Source organism: Mustela nigripes, chromosome 13 (genome assembly GCF_022355385.1).
Source record: "Mustela nigripes isolate SB6536 chromosome 13, MUSNIG.SB6536, whole genome shotgun sequence".
Lineage (NCBI taxonomy): Eukaryota > Metazoa > Chordata > Mammalia > Carnivora > Mustelidae > Mustela > Mustela nigripes.
The window spans coordinates 92,772,656-92,786,879 of record NC_081569.1 but is presented as its reverse complement, the minus strand read 5'-3'; the positions used below and the strand labels follow the sequence as shown (position 1 = coordinate 92,786,879).

General features: G+C 35.7%; 1 protein-coding gene across 4 annotated transcripts in view; it reads right to left on the bottom strand.

Annotated features, from left to right (window-relative positions):
- Window positions 1-14,224, bottom strand: part of PRPF39 (pre-mRNA processing factor 39) — a 38,676-nt gene that overhangs the window by 11,267 nt on the left and 13,185 nt on the right. Inside the window, exons 1-5 of one of the 4 annotated variants that reach the window (XM_059373134.1) lie at window positions 11,466-11,552; window positions 11,203-11,271; window positions 10,937-11,099; window positions 10,690-10,808; window positions 5,938-6,105 (exon numbers count right to left, since the gene is read on the bottom strand). In XM_059373134.1, coding sequence (XP_059229117.1) covers window positions 5,938-6,105; window positions 10,690-10,808; window positions 10,937-11,023 — 374 coding nt within the window. In that variant the 5' untranslated portion in view covers window positions 11,024-11,099; window positions 11,203-11,271; window positions 11,466-11,552. Of the gene's footprint in view, window positions 1-5,937; window positions 6,106-10,689; window positions 10,809-10,936; window positions 11,272-11,465; window positions 11,592-12,028; window positions 12,376-14,224 lie in introns of those variants that run through there. The other 3 variants (XM_059373133.1, XM_059373136.1, XM_059373135.1) reach the window with 3 other exon arrangements.

Sequence of the window (14,224 nt, the reverse complement as noted above, 5' to 3'; positions counted from 1 at the left end):
AGGGAAGCAGGCTCCCTGCTGAGCAGAGAGCCCGATGCGGGACTCGATCCCAGGATCCCGAGATCATGACCTGAGCTGAAGGCAGCGGCTTAACCCACTGAGCCACCCAGGCGCCCCTAAAAACAATTTCTAAAAAGTAAATATTTAGAACAAAATACTAAACATGATCATATCTCCCTCCTACCAAAATAACTTCTGTTCATTTACCCTGCATTCAGGCTAAAATCCAATCTACTCAGATAAAGTCTTTCATATTCTAAACCAGACTGACCTCTTTAATTATTAGACAGAGTTGTACATGTACCCTATGCTCTAATCTTATAGACTTTTCCCCAGTTTTCTTAAAACTGATTTAGGCTATTCACACCTGAATTTTTATGGATTTTAAAGCTTTCACTAATGTATATATATAACATGGGAAACAAATCTAGATTTTGCAGAATCAAAGGATACTGAAGGATAACCTGATCCATTTCACCACTGGGAGAGAGAAAATACAGACTGCCTTATTAAAAAAAAAAAAAAAATACTTAGAAATGAGGAGATAATTTTCAGAAAGTATAGTAAGAAAATGAACAAATTTAGGGGCATCTAGGGTGGTGCAGATAATGTTAAGGGCTGCCATCAGCTCAGGTCTTGATCCAAGAATCCTGGGAGCAAGCCCTATGTAGGGCTCCCTGCTCAGCATGGAGCCTGCTTCTCCCTCTCCCTCTGGAGCTCCTGCTCCGCTTGCTTATGCACTCACTCACAGTCAGATAAATAGATAAAGTCTTAAAAAAAAAAAAAAAAAAAGACAAGACTTAATATTCAGGTAAATAAAAAAACTCATAAGTATTAGGCTACAAATAAAAATATAAAATTTATGACTACTTACAGAGCACAAATTTAAAATAATTGCTACATTATGGGGCACCTGGATGGCTCAGTGGGTTAAAGCCTCTGCCTTCGGCTCAGGTCATGATCTCAGAGTCCTGGGATCTAGTCCTGCATCGGGCTCTCTGCTCACTGGGGAGCCTGCTTCCTCCTCTCTCTCTCTCTCTGCCTGACTCTCTGCCTACTTGTGATTGTTGTCTGTCAAATAAATAAATAAAATCTTTAAAAAATATAGTATTAACTATTATATAGGAAATTATTTCAAATGGTGATAAAATATGAGTATTAAACAATAAACGTTCATCAGCCTTTCCTAATAAAAAGCTAATTTAATAAAGAATGGCTAAGAGTCTAATATATACTGAGCCCTATTCCTACATACTAAGAATAAAAGAAATTAGTAAGTCTCAGAAACTGACAGATATGCACAGCAGTTTAAAAAAGAGACAAACTTTCGGGCGCCTGGGTGGCTCAGTGGGTTAAGCTGCTGCCTTCAGCTCAGGTCATGATCTCAGGATCTTGGGATCGAGTCCCACATCGGGCTCTCTGCTTGGCAGGGAGCCTGCTTCCCCCATCTCTCCACTTCCCTCTCTGCCTACTTGTGATCTCTTATCTGTCAAATAAATAAATAAAATCTTAAAAAAAAAAAAAAGACAAATGTAAATAAAGAGGCAGAGTGCTGACACAAATAACAGAACATTCTATTTTGGCAAATTAAAATTTCACATAGAAAAAATTAAGCTGTATGGTTTTGAGTACTATGAATTAACCAGGCAAATGGGAAGTAGAAAAGGTATTAAAATCACAGAAGCACAAAAAGAGCAGTGCCTGCTGGGAAATTATCAGTATTTAAATAGGTCTGGAGCTTAGGAACTACCAGGGACTGGGTCTGAGAAGTTAAATCAACATCACAAACTCTCATGCTAAGGAAAATTTTAAATTACGTATTTCCTTAGAGATGTCATCAGTATATATCCAATAAACAAACCTACATAATAGAAATATTTCTATAACAGCACTTACAACACTTTTCTTAAGATTTATTTATTTGAGGGACACTTGTGTGGTTCAGATGGTTAAGCATCTGCCTTCGGCTGGGATCCCGCTGGGATCAAGTCCCACATTAGGCTTCCCATATCAGACTCTTTCCTCAGCAGGGAACCTGTTCCTCCACTGTCTGCTCTGCCTGCAGCTCTCTGCAGCTCTACTATCTGCTATCTGACAAATAAGAATCTTAAAAAAAAATAAAATAAAAATAATAAATAAAAGATTTTTATTATGAGAAAATTATATAATAATGTATCATTATAATATATAATATGATAATATATTATTACAATAATTATAATATTAAAATATTTATTTGAGAGAGGAAAAAAGAGAGAGGGAAGCGTGTACATGCACGAAGTAGTGGAGGGGTGTAGGGAGAGAAGAATCCCAAGCAAATCTGCCACTGAGCAGGGAGCCCCATCTGGGTCTGGATCCCATGACCCTAAAACCCCCACTGGAGTTGAAATCAAGAGTCTGCGCCCAACCAACGGAGCCACCCAGGTGCTGCTGAACACTTTTGTTTTAAACATGCTTCCTCCTCCACACTTCTGACCAGCTTGAGAGCCAACACCATTCACACATAGCTTCTCTGAGCCTTTACTTCTACAACTTAAATGGTATATAATCTTTTAAATAACAAGTACTAAATAAATGACCAAGTAGGAATGCATTAGGCAAAAGAACACATTCCACTGGTTCTCAAAGCAGTCAGTTATGTCTTAAGATTTACTTACACAAACACTAGTGCTATAAACATTGATAAGGAAAGTGGTTATCAATATAGTAAAAGAAAAAGAGATTAGGTGTGCCTGGATGGCTCAGTTAAGCATGGGACTCGGACTCGTGATTTCAGCTCAGGTAATGATCTCAGGGTCAGGAGAGTGAGCCCTGCATTGAGCTCTGTACTCAGCACAGAGTCTACTTAAGATTCCCTCTCCCCCTCTCCCTCTCTCTCTCAAATACATCTTTTAAAAACAAAAAAAAGTGCAGATTAAAGAGCAGTATGTGTAATGCAATCCACCAGTATCTATTACAAGCATATACATAATTTCAAAAACCTACTGGGATATTCACTTTTTTTAAAAGATTTTATTTATTTGAGAGCACAAATAGGGGTGGGCGGGGCAGAGAGAGAAGCAGGCTCCCCATGAGCAGGGAACCCAATGCAGGGCTTGATCCCAGGACCCTGAGATCATGACCTGACCCAAACGTAGACGCTTAACTGACTGAGCCACCAAGCTTCCTGGGATATTCATTAAACAACAATAAAAAGATTTGGAGGAGACTATACCAAGAACTTTGGAGCCACACCATCTATGTTTCAATCAGCTTCCAAACACGAACTCTGTGACCTCATGCAAATATTTATTTATTTTTAAAGATTTTGTTTATTTGACAGAGAGAGAGAGATAGCAAGAGAAGGAACACAAGCAGGGGGAGTGGGAGAGGGAGAGAGAGAGAGAGAAGCAGGCTTCCCACTGAGCAGGGAGCCCAATGTGGGACTTGATCCCAGGACCCTGGGATCATGACCTGAGCAGAAAGCAGATGCTTAATGACTGTGCCACCCAGGTACACCTCATGCAAGTATTTTAATATTTCTGTGTCTCTACTTCCATAAAATGGGGATAATAATATCCCCATAAAGTGGGGATAATAATATACTTCACTGGCTTATTATGAGGATTAAATCCTCAGTGGCTTATTGTGAGGATTAAATAAATTATATATGCTGTAAGTTATATGCTTAAGTTATAATGCTCTAAGTTATAAATAATGCTCTAAGTTATAAATAAGCATTCAGAATGGCATCTGACATATAGCAAATGCTATGTAGCAAGTGTTTCCTAATTATATTTTATTTTTCTTACCAAAAATAAAGTTCTTATCACAGACTTTATCTATACCGTAGATCCCTTAAGAATGGTTTAGGAAAAGGTATCCTCTTTGTCTCGTAAGGATTTTTAAAATCTTTGTATTCTTTTATTCAAAAAAATATGCATCAAGCACTTCTTATGTCAAGCCGTGTGTTAATAATGTCTTTATTTATAATTCTTTTTTAAAGATTTTATTTGACAGAGATCACAAGAAGGCAGAGAAGCAGGCAGAGAGAGAGGAGGGGAAGCAGGCCTCCTGCTGAGCAGAGAGCCCAATGCAGGGCTCCATCCCAGGACCCCAGGACCACGACCTGAGCTGAAGGCAGAGGCTTTAACCCACTGAGCCACCCAAGCGCCCCTAATAATGTCTTTAATCAAGTGTCTTCCTAGGTCATTATACCCTAGAAACCTGGACATCTCCTCTATTTCGTAAAAAACAGAGACCATATATTCAGATCTATACAGTTTCTATTCCTAATCTGGATCTGCATAACTTCCTCTAATCTTCAACAAATTGACCCACGTAACTTTTTAGATGCTTCATAGTCTTCTAACATTTTTAGTAAAAAAAAAAATTTGTGGGACGCCTGGGTGGCTCAGTTGGTTAAGCAGCTGCCTTCGGCTCAGGTCATGATCCCAGCGTCCTGGGATCGAGTCCCACATCGGGCTCCTTGCTCGGCAGGGAGCCTGCTTCTCCCTCTGCCTCTGCCTGCCATTCTGTCTGCCTGTGCTCGCTCACTCTCCCTTTCTCTCTCTGACAAATAAATAAAATCTTTAAAAAAAAAAAAAAAATTTGTAAATTCACTTACTAAAAAAAGCACTAAGTTTACAGGCTCTAACACTATACTACTTACAAAAGTTTTAACAAAAATGTCGAATATATGGTAGCTAAAAAACATGCAAGTATTTATTAACACAGCAGATACTGGCAATACATACTTTCTTGTTCAGAAAGACTTTGAGTCCTTAAGCAATGGGATATTTTGAGTACATCAGAAAACAATGTGGAAATCGCAACACACAGAATTATTTGTTTTAACAGTCCTCATAAAAAGGAAATAATACCAGTCATGACAAAATCATAGTGGGGAAATTTAAGTGAAATTACTTTTGACCGAATACGAACAGATTTAGATTTACTACATAAAATAGATCTTTTCGAAAATAGATGTTTTCAGGGCGCCTGGGTGGCTCAGTGGGTTAAGCCGCTGCCTTCGGCTCAGGTCATGATCTCAGGGTCCTGGGATCGAGTCCCGCATCGGGCTCTCTGCTCAGCAGGGAGCCTGCTTCCTTCTCTCTCTGCCTGCCTCTCAGTGTACTTGTAATTTCTCTCTGTCAAATAAATAAATAAAATCTTTAAAAAAAAAAAAAAAGAAAATAGATGTTTTCAGTATAAGGTGTTATATGAATCACAAGAATGTACTTTTAGTACATCATTAAGTTTCTGTTTTTAAGATTTTTTTTTTTTTTAATGTAATCTCTACACCCAACTTGGGGCTTGAACGTACAACCCTGAGATCAAAAGTCCCATGCTCCACAGACAGAACCAGCCAAGGAGCCCTGAGTAAACCACTAAGTTTTAAACAAGCATATTTATGTGCCATGTACTCTATTAACTTAGTACCACAAAGAATAATTAAACTTGGGTTCTATTTTCTCATTCCTTCACCACTCCAAAACACCTTAGATAGGATTCCCGTTATTCCTCATCTATAAAATGGATAAAGAAAAACTTGTGTTTAAAAACAGTAGGCACCTGGGTGGCTCAGTTGGTGTCTGTCTTTGGTTTAGGTCATGATCCCAGGGTCCTGAAAAGAAGCCCTACATCAGGCTCCCAACTCAGCAAGGAGCCTGCTTCTCGCTTTCCTCCCTACTCATGCTCTCTGTCACTATTTCTGTCTCTAATAAAATCTTTAAAAACAAATAAATAAAAACAGTAAAGTTCCTAAACATTTCCTAAAGTATATGGGAAAGAGTTAAAATTTAAAAGTGTATAAATTGTGATTATCAAGTAAGAAAATTTATTCCTCTTTTTATCTAAAAGAATCTCACATGACATTTCAAGAGAATTATAATCCTCAACATTAATTAATTACCTGAATAATCAAATATATTTTAATGATTGGATTTTTCCACCCACCTCTGAAAATGGTGACTATACAGCTGTGTTGGAATACCAAGAATACGATCATATATAGCTGTAACTTCTCTCAGGTTACCCTGTTCATTTTCCCAGTTTATATACATTTCCCACAGTCTGTCAGACCGGAAATCTGTTCCTGCAGCTAGAACAGCGTGCTCAAAAGTTCTGAAAAATTAAATCACCTCTAAGTTATCGTTCCAAAATAAAATCACTTTTAAAATATTTCTGTACCTTATAATAATACAAATATCAAATCATTCAGTTGTACAACTAAAACTAATACGTCAGTTATACAATTTTTAAAAAATTAAAAATAAATAAAACATTTCAAAATTTCAGAAGATCATGCTAAATTCAAAATTACATTTAACTGCTTCCTATACAAGTAGGGAATAAAAGGCAGAAGGAGTAACCAAAAAAGTGTACAACAGCTACTTTTTCAAGAGTAAGGAAACGGGAATATACATATTTTGATGTAATTTTATCTTACACAGAATTACAATGCAAAATGCACACTGCAAACGTCAAGAGTGACAATGCAGAAACTTAAATATTTGTGAAATTTGAAATGTCTGTCAAATAGATTCATCTACAGCAGAGACAGAGACAAATTTTATCTCAATTTAAAGACTTTCTGGCAAAATATAACTCTCCAAGAAGGAACCCAACTGCCTTGTAAGGTAATGAGAAGTAAACATATGTTTTTAAAACTTTCAAAAGTCTCTCTGATTCTAAAATTACAGATTACTAAAACAAAGCAATAATAACACCATATGTTTTTAAACAACCTAACTCATTTCAAGAGATTTTTGTAAGCAATTTTAATCACTAGATTTGATATCCCAGTGGGATAAAAACTTTTAGGTACTTATTTCCAAAATATATCTTACAATCAAGAGGGATTTTTAACAGTATGAACTATACTACCTGAAATAATCTACAACTTTAATAAAATTCCAATCAGAGATCTATCAAATTTTAAGCGGAACAGGTAAAACAAATTCTAACACTCAGCTAACATACAAAAAGGACAATGCAGAGGACATTTTCCTGAAAGATATCAAAAGAAATTAGGAAGCTACAGTGATAAAAAGTATGATATTGGTCAGGTAACAGAAAAATGGATCACAAAACAGTTCCAAGAAAGCAGAACAATGTACATGTGAGAATTTAGCATATGATAAAAAAGGTATTTTAAATCAACACAAAAATGTTGGACAAAATAAAAGGTTAATCTATAACTTAAAAAAGACACAGACTAAGATGCCAGATGAATGAGTAACAAAAAAAACTATTAAAAAATTAGAAGAAAATACCAGATTTACGTATTTTTGGCAAGACAGGCAAAAGACTCACATATGAATAAAAGATTATAAGGATTGAACCACATTAAGAAAAAAGTGATGTAAAGACAAGACATTCTAAAGAAAGTTTTAAAATGTACTAAAACTGGAGGATGTTAATATTTCCATAAAGGATTAAGAGATTTGTCTATGCATGCATGCACACATGTATATGTTTGTGTCTGAGGTTTTCAAGACAGTAAAATACATATTACTGCCCCTGCAGAATCCCAAAAATGATTCAGGAAATTAAAACACCAGAAACTAACAAAAGTGGAAGGAATTGGGAGAGTTAATCATCTTAACTATGATTAAGAAGCATTTAATGAACTAAAGACAGGATATTTACAAGAAGGTTGCTTTAAGGAATGGTAAGAGACCTTATACCTCCTTTCCTACCCAGCTAAGGGATTTCAGCAGCTAGGTATACATTCCCCAGGCAGATCAGATGATCCTTCAATGAGGAGCTACGTGGCACAGCAGTGAAATGTAAGAATACCAATACTGGGATTCTCCCAACAAAAACCTAGGTGCCCATTTGGTGACCCTACTGCGAAGCCCATCAAGCCAGCCGATAATACCCTGCATACAAAATACACAGAGCTTATATTCAGTTTATTAAAATCTAGTATTTTAAAAAGATTTTATTTGAGAGAGCACATGCACCCACAAGTAGGGAAAGGGAGAACCAGGCTTCCTGACAAACAGAGCTACACACAGGGCTCAATCCCAGGACCCTGGGATCATGACCTGAGCTGAAAGCAGATGCTTAACCAAATGAGACACTGAGGTGCCCCTTAAAACTAATCTTTTATATTTTTTTGAAGATTTTATTTATTTATTTGACAGAGAGAGAGAGAGAGAGAGAGAGATATCACAAGTAGGCAGAGAGGCAGGCAGAGAGAGAGAGGAGGAAGTAGGCTCCCTGCCGAGCAGACAGTCAGATGCAGGAGCGTAACCCACTGAACCACCCAGTCACCCCTAAAATCTCATTTTAACATGAGCAGAAATCAGACAAGTCAGAGATGAAAACAAGTAAATAAAACACTTCAGAGAAAATAGTGCTGGAAACAAAAGATAACTTTAACTCTTTATACTTTTTTAAAAAGTAAGAAAAAGATATATAAGCCATGTAACAAAAATAGGAAGACAAAACAATAAACAAAGAAGATTCTTAAATATTAAAAAAATGATGGAAGATATTAAAATTCCAATATAAGGGTCAAGGAAATACCTCAAAAAGCCAAAAAACCGGACATGTAAAAAGTAAAAAAAAATTAAATTAAATTAAATGATTAAAACAGAAGATCCAATGTACAACTATAAAAACAATAGAGAAAACCACAGGAAGAGAATTACCAACATAAGAATATATACAGTAATGATGATTTTTAAATTTTATTATTTTTTTAAGCAAACTCAAGCCCAAGCAAACTCTGAGCCCAACACAGAGCTCAACTCATGACCCCATGATGGAAAGCTCAATGCTATACTAAGCCAGCCATGCACCTCAATAATAACATTTCTCTGAAGAGAAAGACATGAGCCCCATAAAATGAAAAGGCCCACTAAGTAAGCACAATGAATTAGAAAAAGAAAACTCACACCAATGCATATTATAAAACTGCATTTATATCAAAGATAAAGAGAACATTTTAAAAGCTTCCATGAGGAAAAATGAGTCATACAAAGGGAATCCATAGAATTATCATACTTCTCATTAACAAAACCAAAATCTAAAAAGAATGGAGATGCCTTCAAAGGCCTAAGGAAAAATTACTTCCAAATCAAAACTCTATACCCTACTGGATCAAGTGGGTGTTTCAGATTTACAAAATCTTAATTTTTTTTTTCTCCCAAGCATCTTTTATCAAGAAGTTATAGGATGTACTCCTCTAAAGATAGGCATCAGCCAAGAAAAATCTGGATCTTATAAACTCTCAGAATTAGAGCTTGAAACCCAAGAAAGAGGTAAAAGCATCTCCTATATTCATGATGAGGAAATCTCAAAATAACTGCTCTTTGGCAGAAACAGAACAAAGCAACCAATCCAGACTACGGAAGAGAAAGTTCCAAGAGGGATATTCCCCAAGGGGAAGGGTAAAAAATGGAATTTGCAAATTTCTGAGTATAATTCCCTTTCACAATTTCAGATTAAGTAGAATAACACTAGATATACAGTTTTTAGCTTCAAAAAAAATGCACATAGCATTTGTACACTGCGGTAAGTCCAGTTATTACTACTGACAACTGAAAATAGCTGTTGGAAGGGGTAGGAAATTTTAAATGTTCAAGGAACACAAAGCAAGTGAGAAAAAGGAAGAAGTGTAAGAAGGGGTAATTAACTCCAGGAAAAATAAAAGGCTCCAAAACCTATCCACATTGGAAAAGTAAGAAATGGGAAGACAGGGTATAAGTGAACTAAAAATCTCATCTACTATACCAAAATCATAATGTAATAAAGAGAGAGAAAGAGCAGTAAAGAGTTACTATTATAAACATGAAGGATAATATAAGAAACAGATAAAATATTTGAGGAGGGGTGGAGGGACTGCTTTTTGTTACAAGTGGTTTAACAATGACTTTTTAAACCATATGCACATACTTTGATAAAAATAAAAACCAAGAACACGTTAAAAAAAATTCCTATGATCAATAAGAAAAGGACAATCCAAAAGTAAAATGAGCAAATGACATGAATAGGCAATATGCAAATGGCTGATAAAAGTATACAAAAAGATGGCAAACTGGGATGAGCAATCCAGAGATATGCAAACAAAAATAATGAGATATCACTGGAGGTTAAAGAGAATGTGGTACGGCTATGGGAAAATATAACTACTCTTCATATACTGTGAGAGTTTAAAATTGACCACTTTTGAAAGAACATTTGATAAAAGTTTTGTGTTCTCTTTGACAAAAGCTCTATCTCTAGCATGCTCGACATAAATAATGACTAATACAGACATGTTTATAGCACCACTGATTATCTCCTATAAATAAGGATTTAGTCAAATAAAATATAGTACTTCAATACCACAAAATACTTTTGCAATGCTTGAAAAATTACAATAGGGAGAGATTCCAAAACAGCCTGTTACATTAAAAAAAATCAAATATGTACAATACATACACCTATAAACATCCATATATGAAAGAACACACAATTCATAAATCATGGAGGGAATGGGATTGGGAACATAAGGGAGCGTGTGAAATGAGGACATTATTATCTATAATATTTATAATCATGTGTCAGTTTATTACATGTGTCTTTTTTTAAATAGTGAAAATGAAATGTATGTTAAACATTCAGTTTAGCATTCATGAGTAGTTCTATTGTCAACATCAAAATATCTGACTTATTTCTATTTTGAAGGCATCTGAGTATCAATTTTTAGCATACCCTCTTATTGTACTGTTTGTCTCAGGATCACCAGGGTCCAATGTTTCTTTTAAGAAGTTTATATAATGTATCCATAGATCAACACTAAGAGGTATTGCCTGAAGCCCCCGACGATACACCTAAGAAGAAAACAACAAACTGTACTTCAAATATTTAATTATTTCTTAACAGAGAGGCAACACTGTGTTATCCGGTGAACCTTAGAAATACTAATTACTGGAATTTTGTTTAAATAATCTACCATTACCATTTGGGTGGAGGTTGGATAGAACATGGCAATGTTCTGATCCCCACGTGCAGAGTCTTGATCTTCAAAGCGCAGCAGTCCCTGCATTCTGACCGGGTTGTGTGGGCAGGCTTTGGGTTACAGACCATAGGGCACAGACCCATTAGAGCATCAATGACAGCGTCTGACCAAAAATGCAATAAGACGTAGCAAATGTGACTAGCAAACCAACTATATTGTTTGGAAAATGAGAAATAAATGTAAGTGAGAGAAAAGCCCTGCCCTACTTGTTAAGCTGCAGTGTAATACAGAGGCTTGCACTGCAAAGCTTGACAAACTGTAGAGGTTTAACGCACCTGCCAACAAAGAGAGAAAATATTAGCTACAAATGCCACAAGAGTGACAAATGCAAATAAAATACCCTATAAAATTGTTTGACCATAAATCGTAGGTACTGCCAGCCAAAAAAAAAAAAAAAAAAAAAAGTTTTTGTTTTATTATTTGGCTTACAGTACCTAATGGAGATAATTTTATTCAGTAATGTACGCACCTCATCTGATTGTTTAATGTTGTCATGCCGCTTTTCAAGGTCTGCATACTTTTTCCAGTAACCATAGCAATATGGATAGTGTATGAAAAATTTGTCAAACGCTTTCCTGGCAGCCATCAAGTGATTCTGATGAAAATAAAACAGGGTGTTTAAAAATCCTGGAAGTTAATGTCAGAAAAATATTATTTCTTCCAAATGTATTATCTCAAATAAAATAAACTCGCAGATTTAAAAACCACATACACACACAGATCTCTTTCTTGCGTATTACAGTCTTATCCTTTGAAACAAAAGGAAGTAATTCTGTCAGATAGAAGGTAACTTTTTATTTCAGTGATTAAATACATATTTTCGCATACACACCAATTATTACAAAGATTAGACTCTCTACTAATGTTGACAAATAGGTACAAATGTTATAAAAGTTATTTTAAAGCTAAAAAATGTACATATCTAATGTTATTCAACTTAATCTGAAAATTATTTAATTACAAAACAGTAAACCTCATCTGCTATTACTTGATTCATCTGTCCCTTCTAATCCCATTTAAATAGTTACTAACCTCCTGTTCTACATACTGAAGCAAATATACCCAGCCTGTAAAATCCTGAGGATTGCTTTCTACAGTTTTCCAGAATTTTTCATACTCTGGAGGGAAATTTGCTTCTGTTTCTGTCACTGGAAGGTCCACAGCATTTGTTACTTCATTTTCTTCTGCAGCTGCATTCACATTAGGAGATCCATCAGGGGACTGTTCCATTTCCGTCACATTCATAATCTCAGTACTGAAATCAGCAGACTGTTCTACCACTACCTCTGAACTGTTGCCTGTGCTGCCATTACTAGAATTTCTGTACTCATCCATGTGAGAATTTTGCATATTTGTTTATGTTGTCTTCAGTTAATGATCTGTGGAAACACAAATAAAGAGCAACATCTTCCAAATGTTTATTTGGCATCATGAAAACCACCTTTTAAAAGCCCCAGCTACCTATTAAAGAAATATATTAACTTCAATCTTGATCTCTGAACAATGGAAACATTGAATCAAAGAATCCATGTATATTAAACAGTATGTATATATTAAATTGGGGAAAATGTTGAAATTATTCTCTAGAAAGATTACTTGAGCCATGTGGCAAGACATTTTCAGTTGCCTATCCAATATCCTCTCTTACCATCTTCCTAGTAAAACCTGTTTCTGGTCTGAGTAACAAAATATCTAGCCCCATGTGGGAATCATGAGACTGAAAAGGATATCTACTATAGAGCTCTGGGAAAGATTTTGCTTTTCTGACAAAAAGGGAAAGTCACAAATAGTGTAGGTTCTACCACTTTCTTATCACCTTGAATGTGAACATATCTAAAACAACCTATGTCTTTAAAGCGGTCAATAAGGAATTGGCAAGGAAAAGTAAGAAATGCTGACCCTGACGTTATCAGTTACTAATAACACAATGCTAATTTCACACTATGTGCAAAAATAAGTCCCGATATGTTTAAACTACTAGGAATAGACAGGTTTTCTATTACTTGCAGACAAAAGTCCTAACTGATTAACCTACTAACAATGCATGAAAATGGTCATTTCTCCATCACCTCTCGTCAGCACTAAGTATCATAAAACCTAATTTTTGTTCATTTGACTAAAAAAAAAAAAATAGTACCCTCATGTGATTTGCATTTAACTACAAGAAAGCTGAATTTCTATTTTCTTCTTAAATGCCTTCACATCCTTCACTCATATTTTCTATTACATTACTAATTTTTATTCTTATTTGTTTCTACAAGCTCTTTGTGAATTAAGGAAATGAGATCTTTATAATATACATTATAAAACATTATTTTTAGTTTTTCTTACTAGTTTTTTTGGGTGTATAGAGGGTATCTTGTAAACGTCAAGCAGCTATGAAATCCAAATCTTAAAACATGTTCAAAACATTATTTCAAAACATAGTATGAAGCACATTTTATCCCAAAAAAGGAGAAATTTAACATGTTAAATCAGGAGACCTTCTGAGGCTGAATCCCACTGGAAGAATTAACTATAACCAGGTAAATCTAAGGAATGTTAAAAAAAAAAAAAAGTGGGAATGGATGCCTGGGTGGCTTAGTTGGTTGAGCATCCAACTCTTGGTTTCGGCTCAGGTCATGATCTCACGGTCCTGGGATCAAGACCTGCAAGGGGCTCCATGCTCATGGAAGTCAGCTTGAGGATCCTCTCTCTCCCTCTCCCCCTCACCTTTCCTCCACTCATGCATATGCATGCACTCTCTCTCTCAAATTAAAAAAAAAAAAAAAAAAGGAGTGGGGGAGGAGAAGAGAAAAATAAGGGAACAGGGGTAGTTTGGGTGGAGACAAAAGTTAATGCCTTATGTATGTCTAGTACTATATTACATTCCTGGTAAAGAATATTTAAGTATAATAGAAGGTCCTTACTCTAGGGCTTATTAAATTCATTGGGAAGAAACTAAAAAAAGACAGGCAAAACAGAATTTTTTTTTTCTTTAAAGATTTTATTTATTTGACAGAGAGAGATCACAAGTAGGCAGAGAGGCAGGCAGAGAGAGAGGAGGAAGCACGCTCCCTGCTGAGCAGAGAGCCCGATGTGAGACTCGATCCCAGGACCCTGAGATCATGACCTGAGCTGATGGCAGCAGCTTAACCCACTGAGCCACCCAGGTGCCCCCAAAACAGAGAATTTTAAATGAAACAAAGTGAAAGTTTACAGAAATCAACTGAAAATTACAGCCATCTA